The sequence below is a fragment of the Canis lupus genome, chromosome 3 (genome assembly GCF_048164855.1).
Source record: "Canis lupus baileyi chromosome 3, mCanLup2.hap1, whole genome shotgun sequence".
In the NCBI taxonomy this organism is placed as follows: Eukaryota; Metazoa; Chordata; class Mammalia; order Carnivora; family Canidae; genus Canis; species Canis lupus.
Window position 1 is genome coordinate 75,880,714 of NC_132840.1, and position 21,204 is coordinate 75,901,917.

The 21,204-nt window shown below is 50.4% G+C and overlaps 1 protein-coding gene across 2 annotated transcripts in view; it reads left to right on the plus strand.

The window, feature by feature from the left end:
* Positions 1-21,204, plus strand: part of GRIK4 (glutamate ionotropic receptor kainate type subunit 4) — a 423,105-nt gene that overhangs the window by 248,450 nt on the left and 153,451 nt on the right. Inside the window, exons 5-7 of one of the 2 annotated variants that reach the window (XM_072822392.1) lie at positions 1,832-1,996; positions 14,535-14,632; positions 18,951-19,116. In XM_072822392.1, the coding sequence (XP_072678493.1) occupies positions 1,832-1,996; positions 14,535-14,632; positions 18,951-19,116 (429 nt within the window). The remainder of the gene's footprint in view (positions 1-1,831; positions 1,997-14,534; positions 14,633-18,950; positions 19,117-21,204) is intronic. The other variant, XM_072822393.1, reaches the window with a different exon arrangement.

The following is a 21,204-nucleotide window of genomic DNA, read 5'->3' on the forward strand; positions in this document are numbered from 1 at the left end:
TACAGAAACCTGCTTTAATGGCTAGCTCTTGGGATGCGCTTCAGTTGCCCAATGTATGGCCCACCCAGTGTCAATGAAATCTAATTTTTATTGTTCAACAGGCTATGCATATAAACACATCCACACATCAGGAAAAAAAAAAGGCTTTGTAATATTCTGTGTCCTGGTTTTTGGTTTGGAAAATGGGTCACAGTAGGTATAGGAGCAGTGTACAGAAAAGACAGCATGGGACCTGGGTTTCTTCTGTCCATGCCAGCCGCAGAAATTCAAGGGCCACGTGTCGGTGAAACCTATTTTGCTTGATTCCCCATGTTGCTTTTCTGAGCCTTCAACCTCTGAAAGATAAGGTTGATATTTCTTCTTTTTTTCCCCCTGTAAGAGCTTTATTATAATATAATTCATACACCATATGATTCACGCATGTAAAGTATGTAAGTCAATGCTTTTTAGTATATTCACAGACTTGTGCATCTATCACCATCATCAATTGTAGAACATTTTCAGCACCCCCAAAAGAAACACCATGTATGCATTAGCAGTCACCCTCCATTCATTGTAGCTTTTCCACCACTGCCACTAGGCAACCACTGATTTACTTTCTGTGTCTGTGGATTTACCTGTCCTGGAAATTTCATATAAATGGAATCATCCCATGTGCAGTATTTTGCATCTGGCTTATTTCACTTAGCACCATATTTTCAGGGTTCATCAGTGTTGTGGCCTTATAAGTACTTCATTCTTTTTTATTGCTGAATACTATTCCATTTATAGATATACCACGTTTTGCTCGTTCATTCATCAGTTGATGTGCATTTGGACTTTTTTCACTTTTGAGTTATTTTGAATAATGCTGCTATGATCATGTATGTGCAAGTTTTTGTAGAGATTTCAATCTTGTAACTTTCTCTACGAGGAGAATGAACGATATCCAGAGGTAGATTTGTTGAGTGTTTACTGTGTGTCAGGTACTGTGCTAATCAGCACCTCACACAGACTATTCAGGTCATCTTGACAATGCTCCAAGGGGTGGGGGCTCTTTCCCCATTTTACAAGTGAGGAAACTGAGGTCTTCTAGCCAGTGCAGGGTGGAGCTGGGATTTGAATGCAGGTCTCTATGCTACCAGAACGCTTACCCTTAACGCTGCTTCTGGAGGCATTTGGTACACTATACCACTCCAGCCATTCATATTAAGTCACGCCAATTAAATTTGTGTGATGTGTCACTTACATACATTATCTTACTGAATCCTCACCCCAAGCCCCTGAGGTTGTCTCACTGTTCTTAATGTTCAGTGAGGAAAAGAAGTTCAAAGAAATTGCCTGGCTCACCGGCTGACATGGTTTATCAGTGTCAGAGCCTGGAGAGCTGGCATTCAGCAGTATCTTCCACGGCTTTCTCTCTCATGCCTGGTCTCCCTTAACCCTCTCTTGTCTCAGGGAGAGTTCTGCAAATGCCCAGACTACCATTTTCAAAGGATAGCTACTATGTCCCTTCCTTGGCACACGTGTGCCTGTGTACCCTCAAGCATATCACCACGCCTAAGCCTCGGGACCTCGTATGCATAGACCCCCGATGGCCCTGCCATGACATCAGGGGGTTCCTGGGCCAGATATGCACATGAGAAATCATGGTTGCACCTGCCCACAAACCAAGACCCGTAGCATGGAGAGAACTTGCTTTGGGAATAGTTCCCAGGATGGCAGGGTGGAGGGGGTGGAGGAGGTGGAGGGGAGCTGCCCGGAAGAGGAAGGTGGCAGTCTGGGGGAGAGTGGAGAAAGGAGGGGAACGGGAGAGGGTACCAACTGTCTCCGTGTGGTTGCCTGCCCACAGCTGCTATCTTGGATGACCCCATGGAGTGCAGCAGAGGGGAGCGGCTCTCCATCACCCTGGCCAAGAACCGCATCAACCGCGCTCCTGACAGGCTGGGCAAGGCCAAGGTCGAAGTGGACATCTTTGAGCTTCTCAGAGACAGCGAGTACGAGACCGCAGAAACCAGTACGTAGAATGGGCAGGGCTGCCCTCTGCTTTCCTTGCTGGCAGGAGGGGCTGATAACATGAGCCATACCCCTCTCCAGGCCTGTGATTAGATATTCCCAAGAGAGGGAGAGAAACATGCAGTAGGAGGCCCTGTAGGGCTCAGTCTGGAGGAGATCCCTAGGTTTTGTTGCCAACTATGTATGGAGGAGAATTGAGACAGGATACTCAGTCGTTCATTCATTCACCCACTCATTCATTCCTACATTCCTTCATCTATGGACTTCTTCATCTCCTGGACATACTGTACACAATATGAATGAAACCTTATGTGTGATTAAGAGAAGAGAGAGAGGGCCAGCCCAGGGGTCACTTAGTCAGTGCACACCTGATTGCCTGTCTTGCTTTTTTTTTTTTTTTGTGCCAGGAGCAGTGTTGTGGGACTTGGGATGGAGTTTGACCACTCCGTGGGTGACTTTGGGCAAATCACTTATCCCATTTAACCTCAATTTCTTCATCTGTAGAATGGGAATGCTAGGCTCTACTTTGCAAATTTTATAGGTTGTCAAGAGATTTGAAGGACTTAAAAACATAGCAGAATCCTCTGTGAGTTGCAATGCTTTACACACATACACACTGGGGCACTCGAGTCACATGTGTGGAGCCCCTGCCCTGTGTCAGGCACTGCTTTTAATTTTCCCAGCTTGAGAGTTAATTGTGTTGGTCCCCACTTTACAAGAGAAGCTGAGGCTCAATGGCGATGACCAAATTGCCCATCTCCAGAGCCAGTCACGGGCTGAGCAGGTCCTGAACCCTGCCCTCGTGTGCTCACTCTCAAAGCCATACTCAGTCCACCAAGACCTCCCTGGAATTCTCTGGTGTCCTGCTGGGGTTACCTGGACAACTTTATAGGGTGAGCTTTTCCCGGTCATGGGCCAGTGGCTCAGAGCCAAGCTGGCAGTGAACAACCCTGTGCAGAGGGAAGAAGAGGAGCCCCTTAGCCCAGAGAAGTGATGACATCTCTTACCTAAGACTCTGTTCCATCTCCTCCCTTTGTTACCTGTTTCAACCTTCGGTTATACTCAATGGTAAAAACACAAAAACAAAAGAACTTGCTGAGGCATATATGGGAGACAGCTGGTCTTCTGGGGGTGGATGCAGCAGTGCCCTGATCTGGGCCATTAGTACTGCAAGAGAAGAGACACATCACTCTGGCCCAAGTGCAACAGGCAGGGTGTCCTGTGGCACCCAGAGAGAGCAGGAAGGAAGGAGGGCAGTGGCTCTGTCTCAGTTTCCTTTGAGGCTCTTGCGGTCTTCCCTCTCTGGCTGGCCAAGTTCCCTGGCTCATTTGTCATGCCTGTCCCATATGGCCACATAGGCCCAATTTACTGTCTATTTATTCAGGCAACTTTTATTGAGCATTTACTCTATTTCAGGTGTGACTCAGGATATCATGCATTGGGAACAATGCAGAAAACAAGGTAGACACTGTCCCTGCCATCAGGTGGCCTGTGGTCTCTCTTCAGCATGTACATCAGTAGCAACTTCCCTCAGAATCTCTTGGTCTGAATTTCCAAGGTAGAGGATCTGATGGGTCCGGCATATCTTCTTGGAAATTCAGAGCCGATCTCACCAGTCACAAGTGTTGGCCAGATGGCCTGATGACTACCCTTGGAGAGAGCGTCCACGTTTAGGGACCAAGAGTGGGTTCATGCCCTACAAAAGAGGACTGGGAAGACCAGCGGGATCTATGGACATAGATTCCTCCCCAGAGGGGAATGGAGGAAGATCAGGTGCCTGAAACAGTCACTCACTTATTCAGTTGGTCAGGTGATACATATGTGGTGAGTGCCAGTTCTCCTGGGTTCTAGGCCATGGGGATTCAGCAAGGGACCAACTAGAAGTCCCAGCTGGCAAAGGGATGAAGTTCTAGTTCAATGAAAGTAAGATTCCAATTTCCCTGCATCTTCTGAATGAAATCAGAAATCCCGGCAACAACTCCTTGTGAGTCTCCTAGTCCAGTCTGTAGTGGTTCTTTGTCCAGGAGGACAGGTCTCTGACAAAGATCCAGATTCCTAGATAGCGCCCAAGAGCATACGTCCAAAAGCCAGCTCCTCCTTCCTTTCTCTGGTTTGTGACGGTTTCTCTGCAGGACAGAGAGTGGAGATCGTGCATCGTGCATCCTGGATGGGGGTCGTTAGCACGTGTAAATGTCCTCTCCCGGTGACCCCGGCAGCCTGGCTTCTTAAAGTCCATACCGCTAAAATATTAAGCCAGATGAATCAGGGGAATAAAGGAAACTGATATTTTTTATTCCACATTACAGAGCTTTGGGGCATCTTTTTCATGCCCGTCTTTTAGGCGCCAAGTATTTTATTAGCTAGTAACCCTTGGTTCAGCTTTTACATCTCAATGTGTTTGAGGCATGATTAGCATTTGTTAGAAACAGGGCTTCTGGATCTTTCTACCCCAAAGGCCTTTCATCCTGAAGCCAGAGCTGCTCCCCCACAATGGATCTGAAACACCACCCAGATAGTTCATAGGAAGGTTCCAGCCCAGCTATTTCCTTCCCAAAGTATGGGAGAGAACGGGTGGTGGGTAAGTGCTGTTGGCTGAAGCCAGGCAGGGACTGAACTTCAGTGGCAGTATTGAGGGAAGGACATAGGAGGGAGACAGGGTCCCTGGATCAAGGAGGGATGATAGTTCTGCGATGCCTACTATGAGGTGTCTTTGTTATAAAGAGCAAGAACGTGGATTTTAGAATCAGGTTGGCCAGGTTTAAGCCCTGGTTGTACTGTTTACTAGCTATATGACTGTGGACAGGATGTCTGGCCCTATTGTACCACAGTTTCCATGTTTGTAAAATAAAAGTGGTGGTGATGTCACCTCCTAGAGTCCTTGAGAGCACAGCATGGGACAGTGGCCGTCAGCGCTTAGCTCCAGGCACATAACTGACATTCAGTGAGTGGCCTCTCACCCCCTCCTCTGAGCAGGCTTCCTTCAACCCTCTTACCATCGTGAACAAGAGGCCTCCGTATGTGGCAGTACCATCTACCTCCCAGCTCCTCCCAAGGGGCCTGTCTTAACGTCAGCACGCCTCGTGGGGCATCCAGCGTAACTGGACATTCCCTTCCTCTTCCAGTTTTCTGGGCTTGATGCATCTGACAGCATTGAGCCTTTGGAAATTATGATGGGCCACCCAAAGCCAGCTGCTGCTCAGTGCCATGGGTTCTGTTTTCCCCAGGCTAGGGGTCCAGAGCTAATTTGTATTATTAGCTTAAAACTATCTGAGGCAGTCTGGGCCCCTGAACACCTGCCACCTCACCCCTGTCCCCCATGGCCAGGAACTCTGCTCCAAGAGGATGAAAGAGACCCTAGCAGAGACGTTCTTGGTTGTGGGGAGCAGAGGCCCTGCTCTAAGTTCGGGTGGTAACAACCCAGCAATGTACTCTAGTACCTACTTGCAGCAATAGGTGAGATTCCAGAAGCTCTGTACGAATTGCACTTTCATGAATCATGTTCAGGGTGGGAGTATCAGTCAAGGGGAACAATGACTATTTCAAGAATCAAAGATTGCGAAGTGTAAAGAAACTGAAGATGCTGGCGTCCAGAGATCCACCTCCTCATTTGATGATTCAGAATGAGGCTGGGAGGTGGGAAGTACCAGACGGGGCATAATTCATAACAACCCCGGACACTGGAAAGTTACAAGCACGAAATCACCTCCTGTTGTATTTGGCTCACTTAGATTTTCATATAGTGAGTTTATTTATTTATTTTTAAAGATTGTATGTATTTATTCATGAGACACAGAGAGAGAGGCAGAGACAGGCAGAGGGAGAAGCAGGCTCCATGCAGGGAGCCCATGTAGGACTTGATCCCAGGACCCTGAGATCACGCCCTGAGCCGAAGGCAGATGCTCAACCACCGATCCATCCAGGCATCCCATAGTGGATTTATTTGAAGTACGGTCACCCATAGGGCTTCCTCAAACCCAGGTCCCATTCCCTTCTCCTCCCTGCCCCTTCACTATCACCTCAGGCTTCTTGATGTTTGACTCCCCGGCTCCCTCCTTGCACAGCCCGCGGATCTGAAACAAGCTCCAAGAACAAGACCCATGAGGCCATGTCCTTCCCGCCTGGCCCCTTCCCTCCCCGCTCCTGCATCTCGTCTTCACCTCCACCTCACCCTTTCTTGTGTACGGAGGGTCCCACAGGCCTTGCTCCCGTCTCTTCCATAGATCAGCACGTCTCCTGCGGCTGCCGTGTCGGAGCTTAACGGAGTGGCCACCCCCTTATCAGCCAAACACCCGGAGGCACCATCCCTGCTGCTGCCAGAGCCAGTTTGAAGTTTAATTTACTGCAGAGCTGGAAGCAGGGGCCTCGCTGTCAACCCCTCGCCTCTGCCTTGGTTTGTCTCTGAGAGGCCAAGCGTGCTATCAGCTGTCCACACTGCTTCCCCTGGAAAGCCTGGGGCGCACTGGTTATCCCGCCCCACGTGGCCCCATGTGATGCTCCGGCTGCGTGGATGCTCCTCCTGCACGAGCTCCCGAGATGCCCACGGGCTCCGTGGGCGTGACCCCGGGTGACTCTAGTAAGTGAGGGCAAGCATCCCTCTGTCAGTTCCATAGAACAAATCTGAGTCCGCATAAGGGAGAAGCCGCAAGGAAAAAGTCACAGGATAGCGATGAGTCATTCAACAAACATTCCGTGCTCCCGGCTCTCTGAGCTACCCACATCCTGTGTGCATAATGTGGACTCTGCAACACACTGAGTTGCAGTGCGTAGAAATCATCTGGTCCGTGGTCTTTTCCAGGAGGCAGTTAAAACCCAAGCCTCCAAAAAATGACAGAGAATTCAGTAACTCTGCTGTGTGGCTCAGACATGGGCAGAGGGTGGTCGGAAATAGGTCTGAGGTGTAGACGGTGGTCAGATGAGGCCTCTGGGCTGGACCTTGGAATGTCTGGTGGGTGGAGAGAAGGGAAGCGGGCACCCGTGCAGACTGTATATAGCGTGGCAAGGGCTCGGGGCAGGAAGCAGCAGTACTTGGGGACAGTGACAGATGGGCGTGGCTACAGCAGAGCGTTTCTGTGGGGCGTGAGGGCCGGGGTTGGAGAGAGGTGTCCGGTTCTGGAGTTGGGAGGCACCAGGATCCTAATCCTGACTCTACCAGCACCTCGGGCTACTCTTTTGTGCCTCAGATTCCTCATCTGTAAGATGAGAATAATAACAGTTCTTACTTCAAGAGGTGATTTTTTTTGTTTTTTGTTTTGTTTTGTTTTGTTTTTTTAAGATTATATTTATTTGAGAGAGGGCGGAAGGGGGAAGGAGAAGCAGGCTCCCTGGCAAGCTCCCTGCTTAGCAGGGAGCCCAACATGGGCCCGATACCAGGACACCAGGATCATGTTCTGAGCTGAAGGCAGATGCTTAACCGACTGAGCCACCCTTTAAGAGGTTTTTTGAGGACTTTTAAAAAAAAGATTCTTTTTTTTAATTTATGAGAGAGAGCGAGCAAGCACAAGCAGTGGGGAGGGGTAGAGGGAGGGAGAAGCAGGCTCCCTGCTGAGCAAGGAGCACAACGTGGACTCGATCCTAGGACCCCAAGATCCCAACCTGAGCCAAAGGCAGATGCTTAGCTGACTGAGCCACCCAGGCGCCCTGGATTTTTTGAGGATTAAATGAGATGATGCACTTACAAGACTCAGAGCAGTGCCCTATATAGGGTGAGCTCTTGATAAGTTTTATGCAGTAGTAGTAGTAGTAGTAGTAGTAGTAGTAGTAGTAGTAGAAGAGGCAATCATATAGTAACTCCTCCGTCACAGGGTGATTGTGAGGACTCAGGGAGCTAGCATGGCTGTCAGCCTGGCACCTGGCACCTGGATGCTCCCAGTACACTGCAGTGCTGCTCTCACAGTTTTGGGACCAGACTGAGGGCTTTGAAAGAATGCCTTTGGTGAGGGGGGCCAATGGCAGTTCTGAATTCTCTGACCAGAGAGAACCCCACCATGGGGTGTGATGGTGCAGAGACCTGGCACTCTCGCCCTCATGCGCTCCCTTCCTCGGCTAGGGGACCAGCAGGGCCCACTTGTTCAGCCCACTGTCCGCTCTTGGGGTGGGGATGGGGGGTGAGAATGGAGCTCCCTCCTGCAGGCTCTGGCATAGGGGAGGAGATAGTTCTTCCAGGTGGATCGAGGCAGTTGTTTGCTTTGCTCCAGGACACTCAGGGCTTAGCTTTGTGCCAGACGTACCACATACCAGATGGAGACCTTACCCTGACCCACTTGAGCTTCGCATCAAGAGTGTCTTGATGAGAAGGACTCCGGGTTCTCCCAGCCGCCTCTGGTCCACCTCAATGTCAGCTCCCGATGGCCAGGCCTGTTGGCCACAGAGGCTCAGGGAGCCGCTGGGAACTCCCTGGAAGTACCATGCTATAGGTGAAGACGACCTGCCCCACCCAGGACTCTGCTCCTGCCCTGGAGGGCCTCTAGTCAGTGGTGCCTACAGTTTACCCCTCAGTACCGTCCGCATCACAGCCAGACCCCTCCTCTCCCCATGAAGACTCAGAGGAGGACTAGGGATCCAGGCTGGAGCTGGCATCTGGAGGGAAAAAATCCCCCCCTCCCCACCTTACAACACCCCCGTATAGTCTTTTATTCCAGCAGCTTCTCTGACCCCTATCTTCCATTGCCTCTGCTGGCTGGGAAACTTTGTTGCCATGGCAATGTCACTCATGTCTCCCCCTCCCTCTCTTTCTTGCTCCCTGGGAGGCAGAGGTAAAGTGCACCTCCCGCCCCTCCCATCCCTCCCACACACTGCTCAGGGCCCTCTACAGATGGCCTGGGCCTGTCGAGTCAGGGTCCCAGAGGTTGCAGAGCTGAGGTGCTTCCTAAGCAGTTTCCATTTGTCTTGAGCAAAGCATCCCTCATAGGGAATGAGAGAGCAATTCTCAGACCCCAGGAAACCCCCAGGCCATGGGGATTGGATCATCTTGGCTCATGTCAAGTCAGGTGAGCAAACATCTGTCGAGCAATGTCTTTTTGCCAGAACTGAATTTGTGTGACCCAGGCCCTTAAGGAGTACCCAGTCCAGTGTGGGAGATGGGAGATGGGTACTCAGAACAGCAGGCACGGGTGCACAAACCTGCAAGGCTGGATGTTTTTAGAAGCCAGAGCTTTCCAGATATCAGAAAAGTCATGTAGTGCATACACCATATATTAAGTAACATCTCCAGTGGGGCTGGGGGCAGAAGCCCATACTCAAATACACATCCTTATATTCAAATATTCACATACTATGAATAGCCTCACATCTGTCTGTTTAGATCAGATTTGCCACCAAATGAGCTCGATGAAAGCCATCCAGCTTCAGAGCCTTTTGGATTTTTGGAATTGGGAATAAGGGATTTTAGCCTTTTATAAGAATTTATTTTTAGGAGAATCCTCTCTCTGTTGCAGCCCAACATAATGAACCAGCTTGGGGCAGAAGCTGGCCAAGAATTCAGAGAACGGGGAAGCTGATGTCTCTCAGCAGCTCCAGTGCAGATCTGACTCAGAGCCACAGTATGATGTGCAGGGGAGGAGGAGGAGGTGTCTACTTGCCTAAGGGCAAGATCTGAGCTGGGCACTGGAGGATCAGTAGGAGTTTGCCAAGCAGAAGAGCAAGAGAGGGCCTAGGCCATGGTCACCTGGGGGTGCTAATGGTGCTAATGGACTCATTCCCAGAAAAGTGTTTTTATTTTTTTTAAGATTTCTTTTTTTATTAGAGAGAGACAGAGTGTGTGTACGTGAGTGTACCCACGAGCAGGGGGAGGGGCAGAGGGAGGGAATCTCAAGCAGACCCCCTGAGATCATGGCCTGAGCCAAAGCCAAGAGTTGGCCACTGAACCAGCTGAACCACCCAGGTGCCTCACAGAAAGTTTTTATTTTTATTTTTTATTTTTTAAATTTATTTATTCATTAGAGATAGAGAGAGAGAGAGAGAGAGAGGCAGAGACACAGGCAGAGGGAGAAGCAGGCTCTACGCAGGGAGTCCAACGTGGGACTCGATCCCGGGTCTCCAGGATCATGTCCTGGGCCAAAGGCGGCGCTAAACCACTGAGCCACCCGGGCTGCCCAGAAAAGTGTTTTTAAATGAATAAAATAAAATAGGATGACCAAAGAAACCAGCCATATGGAAATGCAGTTAAAATATATTTATAATGACGTATTATGAATGTGCTTCTTTATTAATGTATTAAATAGCCAAGCCTAGCAATAGGTCCAACTGCTAGCCAAAGTTTGAAATCATAATATAAATGCTCTCCTAAGACTGTCTGTAGCACTGTAGTGTCACAGGAAAACATTTGTGATGCTTGTAGGTCACGAAGTCACAGGTACCGTTATTGCCTCTGGTTTATTGCTTGTGTTTAAACTTGAAGGAATGCCAGATTAAATTAGGAGAAAACAATAGTGATGTCACTTTTTTCCCCAAAGTGTTTGTAGACCACTGACTTCTACCCCCAGATCTGAGGCAGCAGGTGAAGAATCTCTGGTCTGGTCAGAGAGAACTACCTGGGAACAGGCTCAAGGAAGAGAATTAGAAGCATGCTCCGGGTGAGCTGGTGTGAGGCAGCCGGCAGCACGATGGGAGGAAGAAGGGCTGGAAAGGTGGTAGCGTCTTGAGATCACACACATTTGGATTTTACTCGCTTCTGAGAAGAATCTTTTCTTACGACATCCTATCTTTTATAATGGCATGTTATAAAAGGAATAGATGCTCATTATAGAAAATAAAGGGAAAAAAAGGCGGTGGGGGGAGCCATTCAGTGTCGAATTGGCCCAAGCAATCCCCATGACCATCCGTTTAAGCTGTGAGCCATGGGAGGGGTGAGCGTGCCGACCCCGGGGCCAGGGATGGAGGGTGTGAATCCTGATTCCAACCTTTACCCTTTTTGTCTTGTTTTCTCATCTGTAAAATGAAGTTGACGGTAATAGTTCCTATCTCATCAGGTTGTTCTGAGAATTTAATAGATCTATTCATATGAAGTGCTCAGAATGGGCCATAATTAGCACTTGGTAAACACGGGCTTTTATAACCTCTTCTATCCTGAGCGCATAACTTTTTTGTATTTGCTTCGATGTGGCCTTCCTGTAGATATACGTATAATTTTATATCCTGCTTCTTTCTCTTAATATTATTTCATAAATATTTTTAATACTGTTATAAACTGTTCATAAGCACTTTAAACACCTAAATAATATTTCATGCGGCTATATGACCCACACTTTAGGTAAAGTAGTCCCTTATAATTGGACCCTTAGCTCATTTCCAATTTTCCACGGAAAATGTTGAGCAGGCTTTACTGTGGTTCAGCAACTATTTACTGAGCACACAACTCGGAGTCAGGCCCTGTGCTCGGTATGGAGGACACAGAGGTAAATAAGACAGGCTCTCTGCCCAGCAGCAGCACATACACCTGTGTTTGGGGATTATAATTTGTCTCATGGTTTGGAGAACAGATTGGAAATGATGAATTCCAGAGACAGAGAAACCCCTTAGGAGGCAGGTGGAGAAAAGGGGCTGATCTAGAACCATCACAATGGGAGTGGAAAGGAGGGGATGGTGGGCTAGCAGGTCAAGGGGTTGGAATCTGGCTGCTAATGGGTATAGTGAGTGGATTCAGTGAGGGAAGCCAAGGAAGAGTCACAGGTGACTTGAGTTGGAGCCTATAGAGTGAAGTGGGGTGAAGTAGAGTGGTTCTCAGAGCTTGGGCTTTGTGCCTGATGGATCTCTGAGTTCAAGCCCAGCTCTGGCATGTCCTACCTGTGATCTTGAACAAGTCATGCAAATTTTCTAGGCCTGTTTCCCCATCTCTAAAGAGGGGCAAATAACACTCTTCTGCCTAGAAGTGTGAAGGTCAAATCAGATTATGAGAAGCATATGGCACACGTGATGCCGTGGGCATAATAAGGCTGTGTGGCATGTCAAGTGCCATTCTAAACACTTTGTGTGCATTAATTCACTTTAATTCTCCTACTACCCTACTGTTAGAATCCCAGTTCTGTAGATGAGGGAGCAGCCCAGAGAGGTTTGATAACTTCCTTGGGGTCTCCCAGCTAGAAATGACAGAGCTGGGACTCAAAGCCAGGCAGCCTTGCATCAGAGGCCATGCTCTTAATGACTATGCGCCTCTCTGCCGTGGACATGGTGAGGGGGTGACACCACAGCCAAGTCCCTGTGGCAATGTCCATCAGGTGCTTGAAACTGGACTTTGTAACCCAGGGCATAGGTCAGAGTGCAGGGTCACCTGGGCAGGAACAAGAGTGGAGGTCAAGGCAAGGGTGAGGTTGCCCAGGGAGAAGGAGGCAGGGATCAAACCTGGATTCATCAGGCGGAGGAGGAAGAGGAGTTGGCAAAGGAAGTGAGGAAGACTGGCCAGAGGAGCAGACAAGAATGGGGGCTGGAGGGTGGTAGGGAATTCAAAAGAGCAATGCCATCAATAGCATCAAATGCGGTAAAAATAGAGTAGGATGAGCATCGCTCAGAAGTCGCTGATGACCTTGGGGAGCAGATTCAGGAGAAAGAGATGGGGACCTGGACTGGAGGGGTGGGAGGAGATACATGAGGTGGCTGCAGGGAGGTGAGTGGCTTCGAGAGAGCAGAATGAGCCCCAGGCAGGATGAGGCCAGCATACTTGAATTCCGATGCTGGCTCTGACCTGTGCAAAGTACGTGACTTTGGAGGAGTCACTGAACATCCCCCGGGTGCCATTTCCTTATTGGTAAAATCAGGAAGGGAGGCCTACCCCTGAAGCTGTCGTAGTGTGACGGCCGATGGACTTGGGACATCTAGCAGCAGTGAGAGTGAAGCTGGCTGAGATCTCGTGAGCTCACTTATGTGGACACCGCCTGCACCTGGCAAGTGGTGTCAGGGATGGAGCCTGCTCGTGGCTACTTTGTCACTGGGAATGGTTCTGACACAGTACAGATGAGGTCCTGTCTGGTACCCATGGCCCACGGCCTCTTGGCCAGCTGAGATCCGTGGCAAGGCAGGATCCCTGCCAGAGCCTCAGGCTGGGAGAAGAGCTTGCAGACCTGTGGTTTGTGTGGCAAACTGTAACACTGGGATTGGGACTCTGAGGCTCTCTCCACCACCTGGACCCCATGAGGGCGATCACGTGGCCGTGTGGGCCAGTGGTCAGGACCCTACCCTAGGAGAAAGAACATCTAGGGTGCAGGAGTGGCTTTGCAGCCAATTCAGTGAGGAACCTCATGCTGCTCCCTTAATCTCAGTTTACTGACCTGGGAAATGGTTCATCCTGACCCTTGACGTGAGTACGAAGAAAATGTGTCCAGAGTCAAGCTTTGAGTTTTGCAGGGAAGATTGCCTTGCAGCATGTCAGGGAACCTCCGTGCATATTCCAAGGGGTAGCTCTTGGGCTCTGATACTACTAGAGTGTGTGTCCTGAGAATTATCTCAAGTTCTCTCTGTCACCTCCTTCCTTCTTCTTCCGTGTTTTAAAATCTGAGATTCTCTCCTCTCTTCTGACCACATAGCCCATCCAGCCACTTGTTCATTCAGTGAATATGAACTGACCACCTAGACAACCCGATGCTGGCCACTGAAGAAGTGAGAGGTGGGGGTTTAGAGAGAAGTAGGGCTCAGCTCCTGCCCTTTTGGGGTTGGAAATCTAGTGGGAGCAGAAAGATATCGAAGCAACAAACTGAAATAGGCACATTTACAAGAGTCTTAGTACAGAGGGACACACCAGGGGCCCTGGAGAAGATTAATTCCACATAGAGGAACCGGGGAAGGTGTAAGGAGGAGGCATTTGAGGTGCTCTTTGACAGGAGAGTGAGTGTCCAGAGTAGAGGAAGAAAGGGCCTCTTCTCCACCGGGAAGCCCGACACGCTCCGGGAAGCAGGTGTACCACGCAGGGGTCTAGGTGAACACGAGTGGCGGAGGGTAACTTTGAGACATGAGACCCCCCTCCTTGCCTCTCACTCTCTTTTTCTTCCTCTCATTTCCTTTTTCTTCTTATGTCTCTCTTCCCTTTGGCTTTAGCTCAGTCTGATTTCTCCTCTCTGCCTGCATCATCCCTGCCACCCTTTGTCCCTCTGCTCATCTGCCTTTCTTCCTCCCCTTCCTCTTTATACTTGAGAGGCTAACAGCTTGCACAGCAGGTGACTGTTCCATGAGCTGGGTGCCTAGGCTCCCGACACCCACGCTGCAGGCCTGGCAGGATGGAACCTGCAGGTTTCCACCATGAGCCTCTGTTCTTCAGTGACAGCCAAGACAATTTATACACCCTGTTGGCTGCGGCCGTATGTTGTCATAACCTGGGTCATTTCCTCATTTAATACCGTCCATAAACTCCAATAAAACCATCCCGGAGTCCCATAGTCCAGAAGAGGAGAGGCACTGGGTTTGGAAGGGTCGGGGGAGTGGAGGAAGGAGGCGGAGAGGGGAGCGGAAGGTGAGGATCCAGCCAGTGAAGGTTGGACTTGAGCCCAAAACCCAGGCAGGGCACCCGGCCCACATCTCACCTGATGAGGGCCCTGTTTTCTTCCCTGTTGCTGCAGTGTGTCAGATTCTCCCCAAGGGGGTGGTCGCTGTCCTGGGACCCTCCTCCAGCCCGGCCTCCAGCTCCATCATCAGCAACATCTGTGGGGAGAAGGAGGTGAGTGCTCCATCAGGTTGGGGGACCCTGGCAGTCCCTGGATTCTCAAGGTCTGCAAGAGCCCATGTGGGCCTGGTTGGTTGGTGTTGCCAATAACAACAACAACAACATGAAAACAGTGAAAAGAAGTGGTTCTTTGTTGGGCACGTACTTTCCTCCAGGTGGTTTGGTGGAGGAGACACAGAGGAGAGGTTTTGCAACAGGATTTTCAAACTGAGCTCCTCTGGGTCTCCAAGTCCCTCGGGGGCCCCATGGCGGGTGGGTGGAGGGGGAGGCTGTGGAGGCTGGTCCCCTCTGGGGACACCCAGAGGACAGAAGTCTGAGCTCCCCAGGAGATGCTTCGCGACTATCTGTTCAGATACCGGGACTCTGGCGGAGAATACCCTTGGGGGCGTGGTGGGGGGGAGGCACTGCTACATTTTATTGCTAAAATAAAGTTTGAAACCTCCATTTTATAAATTCGCTAGAAAAAAGTTCTCTTGAGTTTTCTTCCCCATCCACCAGTTCCAGTGCTTATTTCTTCCATCAGTGAATTCTTCGAGCGCAGGTGTCACCCCGACCCGGAGCCGCTCTGGTTTCACTGTGGAGTTCATTTCTTCTGGCTCCAGTTCCATGGGGATAAAGACAGGCGGGGATGAGTTTCTGAGTAATAGCCTGCTCCCTGTTCCATCAGCTCTCTCCCTCCTCCTCCCCTGGAGAAAATAGGCTCAAAAGTTTATTTGGTGGTTAGCTCGTTGCTGGAATCCTTCCTCGCTTCTCCTAGAATCTATCTGTCTTCCCTTTCACAAAAATCCCTGGGGAACAGCAGCCAAATAACCCCTTGGCCCCTCTCTGGTCTCAAGGGCCTTCTAGCCCACCAGGTCTTTCGAGAACATATGGAGCTTGGTGGTGGGAGGTGCAAGGTCAGGAGCCGGTGGTCAGTCTTGCACCTGTTCTGGGGCCTGGAGGCTCAGCCTTCCAGAAATGTTAGCTTTGGGAAGATCTGATTCTAGAGATAGGACAAAACCCACCACAGGACAGACGCCCCCTCAGCAAGCCACCCCTGTAAAGGCAGCAGAACAGCAGATAGGCTGCTGCCTACCCCATGCCCTCTGAGGGGGTGCCTGCCCCCCCCCACCACTACTTTTCTTATGATCGGAGGGCTTGGTGAGTCCCCTGAGGCTTGGGGCAGGATATTTATCTTCCCTGGTTCATGAACCACTCTCAGAATTGTTTCCTACACTTTTAAAGTGTCAGACAGCCCTGCCTCCGTCCCATGGGTGCTCTTGCTCCCAACTGCTGGGCCACTGCCCTATAGGCCAAGCCCCCTGAGCCTTTTGCCCCTGGGCTGGGTCTCTGTTGACAGCTCCCCCCATCCCAGCCCCCTCAGAGGTCGGGAAAGCTGACCCTGGACCCATCCCAGGCCACGAAAAGGAGCTTCTGCTCCTCCTGCATCCCCTCCACCCCCATCTCCCAGGCCTCGGTCCCAGGAAGTTAGAGCTGATATTTAATTCCAGTGTTTCTTGCCACGCTCCAAGTAGCAGCTCAGATCTGTGGCAGGCTGTTATTCCAACCGGCCCTGGGATCTTTACCAAGGGAGGTTGCCAAGACTTCAGCTCCCCATTTCCTCTTTTCTCCCCTCTCTCCCCACCGTCACACTGCCTCACTGTTCCTCACAGCCATCCCCCAGTCCCCACTCCAGTATGGCCTCCTCATGGGGTTCAGTGGCCGTTTGATCTCAGCTAACATGTAACCCTTAACCCTGTTTGGCATTGCAGGCCAGAGGCAGGGACCCCGGTTTACAACCGTCTTCCCCACCCTGCCACCCTGGGCCCCATGCCTTTGACCAGCCAGCCGGGTCGTGCTGCCCAGGGAACAGCCAGCCCGTTACTCCTCCTTTGTCTGGTCATATCCCTTCCAGAGCAACCTTTCCTCTCCATTCAGATTATGCATTTCTGATCATATTTTATGAGGCTGAACTGGCTCACACTGATTCACCTCCACTCCAGGGAAAAGAAATGGAGTTCCCACCAAGGAGTTCATTCCTTTAAATGCTGCTAACATCTCTGTAGCCCTGTGGCCAGCTGCTTTCTGCCTCACCTCTCCTCCCCACGCCCCACACCTCCTCAGTGCCTTGCTGGGATGCGATTGCAAACCAATTATGGATTGATCTTTGTCCTAGAGAGAGAATCAGTGAGATTGGCCTGGGCCATCCCTGCCTGGGCCCATCAGAGAGCAGCTGGATGATGGCAGCCTTCAAGATGGCAGGCGGTGCTGGAGACTTCCCACCTGCTCCACCTCCTGGAGGGGCCCTTCCTCCCCCACTGCCCTGCACAGACAGCTTCAGGAGCTTTCTCAGAAGCCCCTAGATTTGGGGATAAAGAGGGAAGGGGAGGAGAGAAGGCATTGCAGGAACCCTTATGACACGTTAGGTCCTGAGCTATTACGGCCTTCATACACAGGCTCTCATTTTATCCTCCCGGAGATCCACGAAGCACCCATTGTTATCTTCATCCCTAGGAAGCATAGACAGGTTAAGCAGTTGGCCCCAAATCACACAGCAGAACCTGGATGCAAACCCAAGTCTATAACCTATAAAACCCCTTTTCTCCTTCATTTTCCTGCTCTGTCTCTAGGGTCTGTGGATTAAAGGGTGTCTCTAAGGGTTTGTTCTGTTGTGGATGAGTTGGCTGGAGCCATGGAGGCTGGATGGCCACACAGGGAGGGCCTGGGTCAGAGATGCTCAAATGCATCAGCCTGACCACCCTGCCCCTGCCTGGCCTGGGCCTCCATCTTGCCCCTTTGTACCCTGTTTTTCCATTCAAGGTACACCTGCTATTCTTTTCAGATGGATTGTATGGGGTGCACAATAAAAACTAGGAGGAAAGACCTTTTATGACTCCTTAGATCAACCTCACTCTTCTGAGTCTTCTCTCATAACTCACCAGGCTCTCTCCAGCTCCACATTTTTCAGAGTCTGCTGGAAAATATTGGTTGCCCTCTCTCTGTGGTTCAAGGGCTAATCCCAGTTGAATTCAGAAATTTTCTCCCTAGTTTCTGCTAAATCTTTCCCTTCCCTCCCTCCTTCCTACCCTCCTATCTGCCCCTCTCCAACCTCAGAGGAGCTCTGGTCTCTAGCTGACCTCTCCCAGAATCTTAAAAGGACAAGGTGCAGAATCTTACAGGCACCATCGCAACATCATCCCAGACACTGGGCCAGCCCAGGCAAGGACAATTTCTACAGTCATTTCTGAATAACTTACTCCAGGAGCCAACAGACTCACCGCCAGGAAGTTCTTCCTGCTGTCTACTCTCAATCTTACTTGCTTTAACATCATTCCAAACCCATGCTCACTGTAGCTTGGGCCCTTCCGTGGCGCACCGGTCCTGAGTGAGGACAAGGCTTGAGGTTTCCGGGGTCCTTCTTTAACAATAGAGGCGCCAAGTAGCCTTCGGCTCTCCTGGCTCCGGGTACCAGGGATGAGGGTAACAAAATAAAATCAAGGTGGATGGCAGCTTACTACGCTTTAATTTTCCCATTACCTACCCAGTAGCCTACGCCGCCAATAGAGCAGCATCACAGCCTGTTACTATCTCTTCCCAGGAGAAGGGAAGGGAAGGCAGGAGGCAGGGGCAGCGCCTCCCAGAAATGTCAGTAATAGATGCGGAAGGAAGCTGACACTGTCCTGATGAAGCCAGAGCAGGTTTTTATTTACCTGGCTCCACTCAAGAGGCACTCTGGGTGGCTACTCGGCCTGCGGCGCTCCTGCTGTGTGTGTGTGTGTATGTGTGTGTGTGTGTGTGTGTGTGTGTGTGTGTGCAGGAGCCCATCCCAGGAGGTCACATCGGAAGTTTGTTGGGAGCCGGTTTATACACTTGTCGGCTAGGCTGGGCTGACAGGGCTCCTGTCTTAATCCCTGGGGCAGTATTTCTCTCTTTCAGCTGCCTTCTGCTCTGATTTATTAACTACAAATAAAATATAAGGATTATGCCTCTGAGAGCCTTTTGTCTCACTGCCTAGCAGTGGGCAGTTGCTCTGGGAATAAAGACCTATTGTTTTGCCCCCTCAAGGCCCCAGACCCCAGCTTGTCCAAGGTCCAAAGTACATTAACACAGGTCTCTGGCTTATGGGGTTCTCATCGGGGTGTTCCTATTTTAAGCATTATCCAAGACGTCATCTTGTCTTCCTCCTCGGGCGAGGGTGTCCTGAGTCCTGCAAGCTCCATCTCCCCCCTTGGCAAAGATCTCTTACCTAGAATGTTCCACTGTCCAAAGCCTGGCCTCCTTTTTACTCATTCTGGATCCCTCCTGCTGCCCATGTTTTTGCTCCTCCTCCCAGGTCCCTCATTTCAAAGTGGCCCCAGAGGAGTTTATCAAGTTCCAGTTCCAGCGATTCACAACCCTGAACCTCCACCCCAGCAACACGGACATCAGCGTGGCTGTAGCTGGGATCCTGAACTTCTTCAACTGTACCACCGCCTGCCTCATCTGTGCCAAAGCAGAATGTAAGCTCCACCCCCCGTGGCTCTGCCCCACAGGCCAGGGTGGGGCTTGTGGATTTGTGGACTTGGCCCCTGGCTGGGATGCACCCAGAAGGGGAGGGCCCGTCAGATGCCTGGGGGGTGGGGGGTGGGTGATGACCAGCAGGTCAGGCATTCCCATCTGTCCTTAGCTATTTGCCTCTGTGTGTATGTGTTTAAGATTTTATTCATTTATTCACAAGAGACACAGAGAGAGAAGCAGAGACATAGGCAGAGGGAGAAGCAGGCTCCCTGCAAGGAGCTCGATGTGGGATTCGATCCCAGGACCTGGGATCACGACCTGAGCCCAAGGCAGATGCTCAACCACTGAGCCCCCCAGGCACCCCTCTGTGTGTGTGTGTGTGTGTGTGCGTGCGCGCGCGTGTCTGTGTGTGTGTGATAGAGAGGGAGAGACTGAGCAAGAGAGCAGTCCAGGAACACCCTTTGCCAGGCATGGGCGGAGCAGAGAGAACTGGGTTACAGGGAGACTGGCCAACCTCCAAGGCTTTTTGCATCTGCAAACTCAATTCCCACATTTTTAGCCTCATTGTTAAGGAGCTACAAAAAGAGAGAGAGAGAGGGAAAATGTAAAATTGGATGCATTTTGTACTTGATGGCTTGAAGAGCTTCTTCCCCTGGAGAGCGGGTTTTGCTGATGGAACAAGGTCCAAGGGCAATTCCTGATAAAGCATTTTTTTTTTTTTCGCAAATGCAGGTTTTAGAAATACAGTTTCTCTGACTCTCAGACAATTTGTAACATAAATTCAGTGTTTATGAGATTTAGCTAATTCAAGGCAGCACTATCTAGCAAGTCTGCGCATCTGGATGCTCCCGGTGACAGCTGTGCACCCACATGTGGTCAGGCAGGTGCTGGCTGCCCCTGGCCCCTGGAGCCCCGCGCCCAAACCCCCAGGCACCGCTGTCCCTGTGCCCACAGCTTTAGGTGGGCTGTGCTGGCAGACAGATGTCATCTCCACCAGGGCTCCTGCTTATATGGGTTCTCAGCACTGCTGTGCCTGCCTAAGTCCTTTCTCCCCCCTGGCAGCCCTACAGCATCTGTAAATAAAAGCCCCTCCTCATCAAGGGTCAAAACCACCTTCTTTTTTTTTTTTAAGATTTTATTTATTTATTTGAGAGAAAGCACAGGCAGGGGGAGGGGCAAAGGAAAAGAGAGAAGCAGACTCCCCCCCACCCACCCCCATGAGCTGGGAGCCCGATGCAGGGCTCCATCCCAGGACTCTGGGATCATGACCTGAGCTGAAGGCAGATGCTTAACCAACTGAACCACCCAGGTGCCCCAAAATGCCTCCTTTACCAGACATTTGCACCTGACTGCCTCCCTGTGATGAGCATTCATTCATTTATTTGCATTAATACAGATTTAAGATTTACTCAGTGCTCCCCAAGAAACAGAGTAACTGAGCCCCAACCACATGTATTTTTTATACAGTTTATTTAATTATTACAACGAGCCGATGGGTTTAGAGGTGTTGAAATTCCTCAAGTCAAAGTTAAACCCTTAATGCAGCTCCTCAGTCTCATTGGCCACCCGAGGACAGCCAATGCTGACATTGAGCATTTCCATCATCAGAGAGTGTTCTACTGGACAGCACTGCTTTAGATGATAAGTGTTTTGTGGCCAAAATAAAAAATAAAAAGGAGAAATGTTTGGATAAACACTTCATCTTGGTTCCCCTCCATGGAGATTCACAGCACACATTTGCACAGATACTAGTTGTCCTGTGGCCAAAACAACTATTTACTTAATCTCTTCCAAATAGGATTGACCGTAAGTCCCAAAAGGATGCTGATCGAAAAGCCCACAAAATGCTAGTATTTGATAGAACAGAGTTGGGAAACATGGCATTCCAGCAGGTGGTCCTGCCCCGCTTAGCATCCTCGAACCACTGTATGGTGGAACAAAACCAAGGACTCTCCCCCTGGAAATTTCTACCACAAGCCCACTCAGGCAGGACTGAACTGGTGCGCCCCATGCGTACAGCAGGAACGGTAAAGAGACAGAGGACAGGCTGCAAATCTCAGTTGGCAGAGATCCTCCTGCTGCCTTCCTTA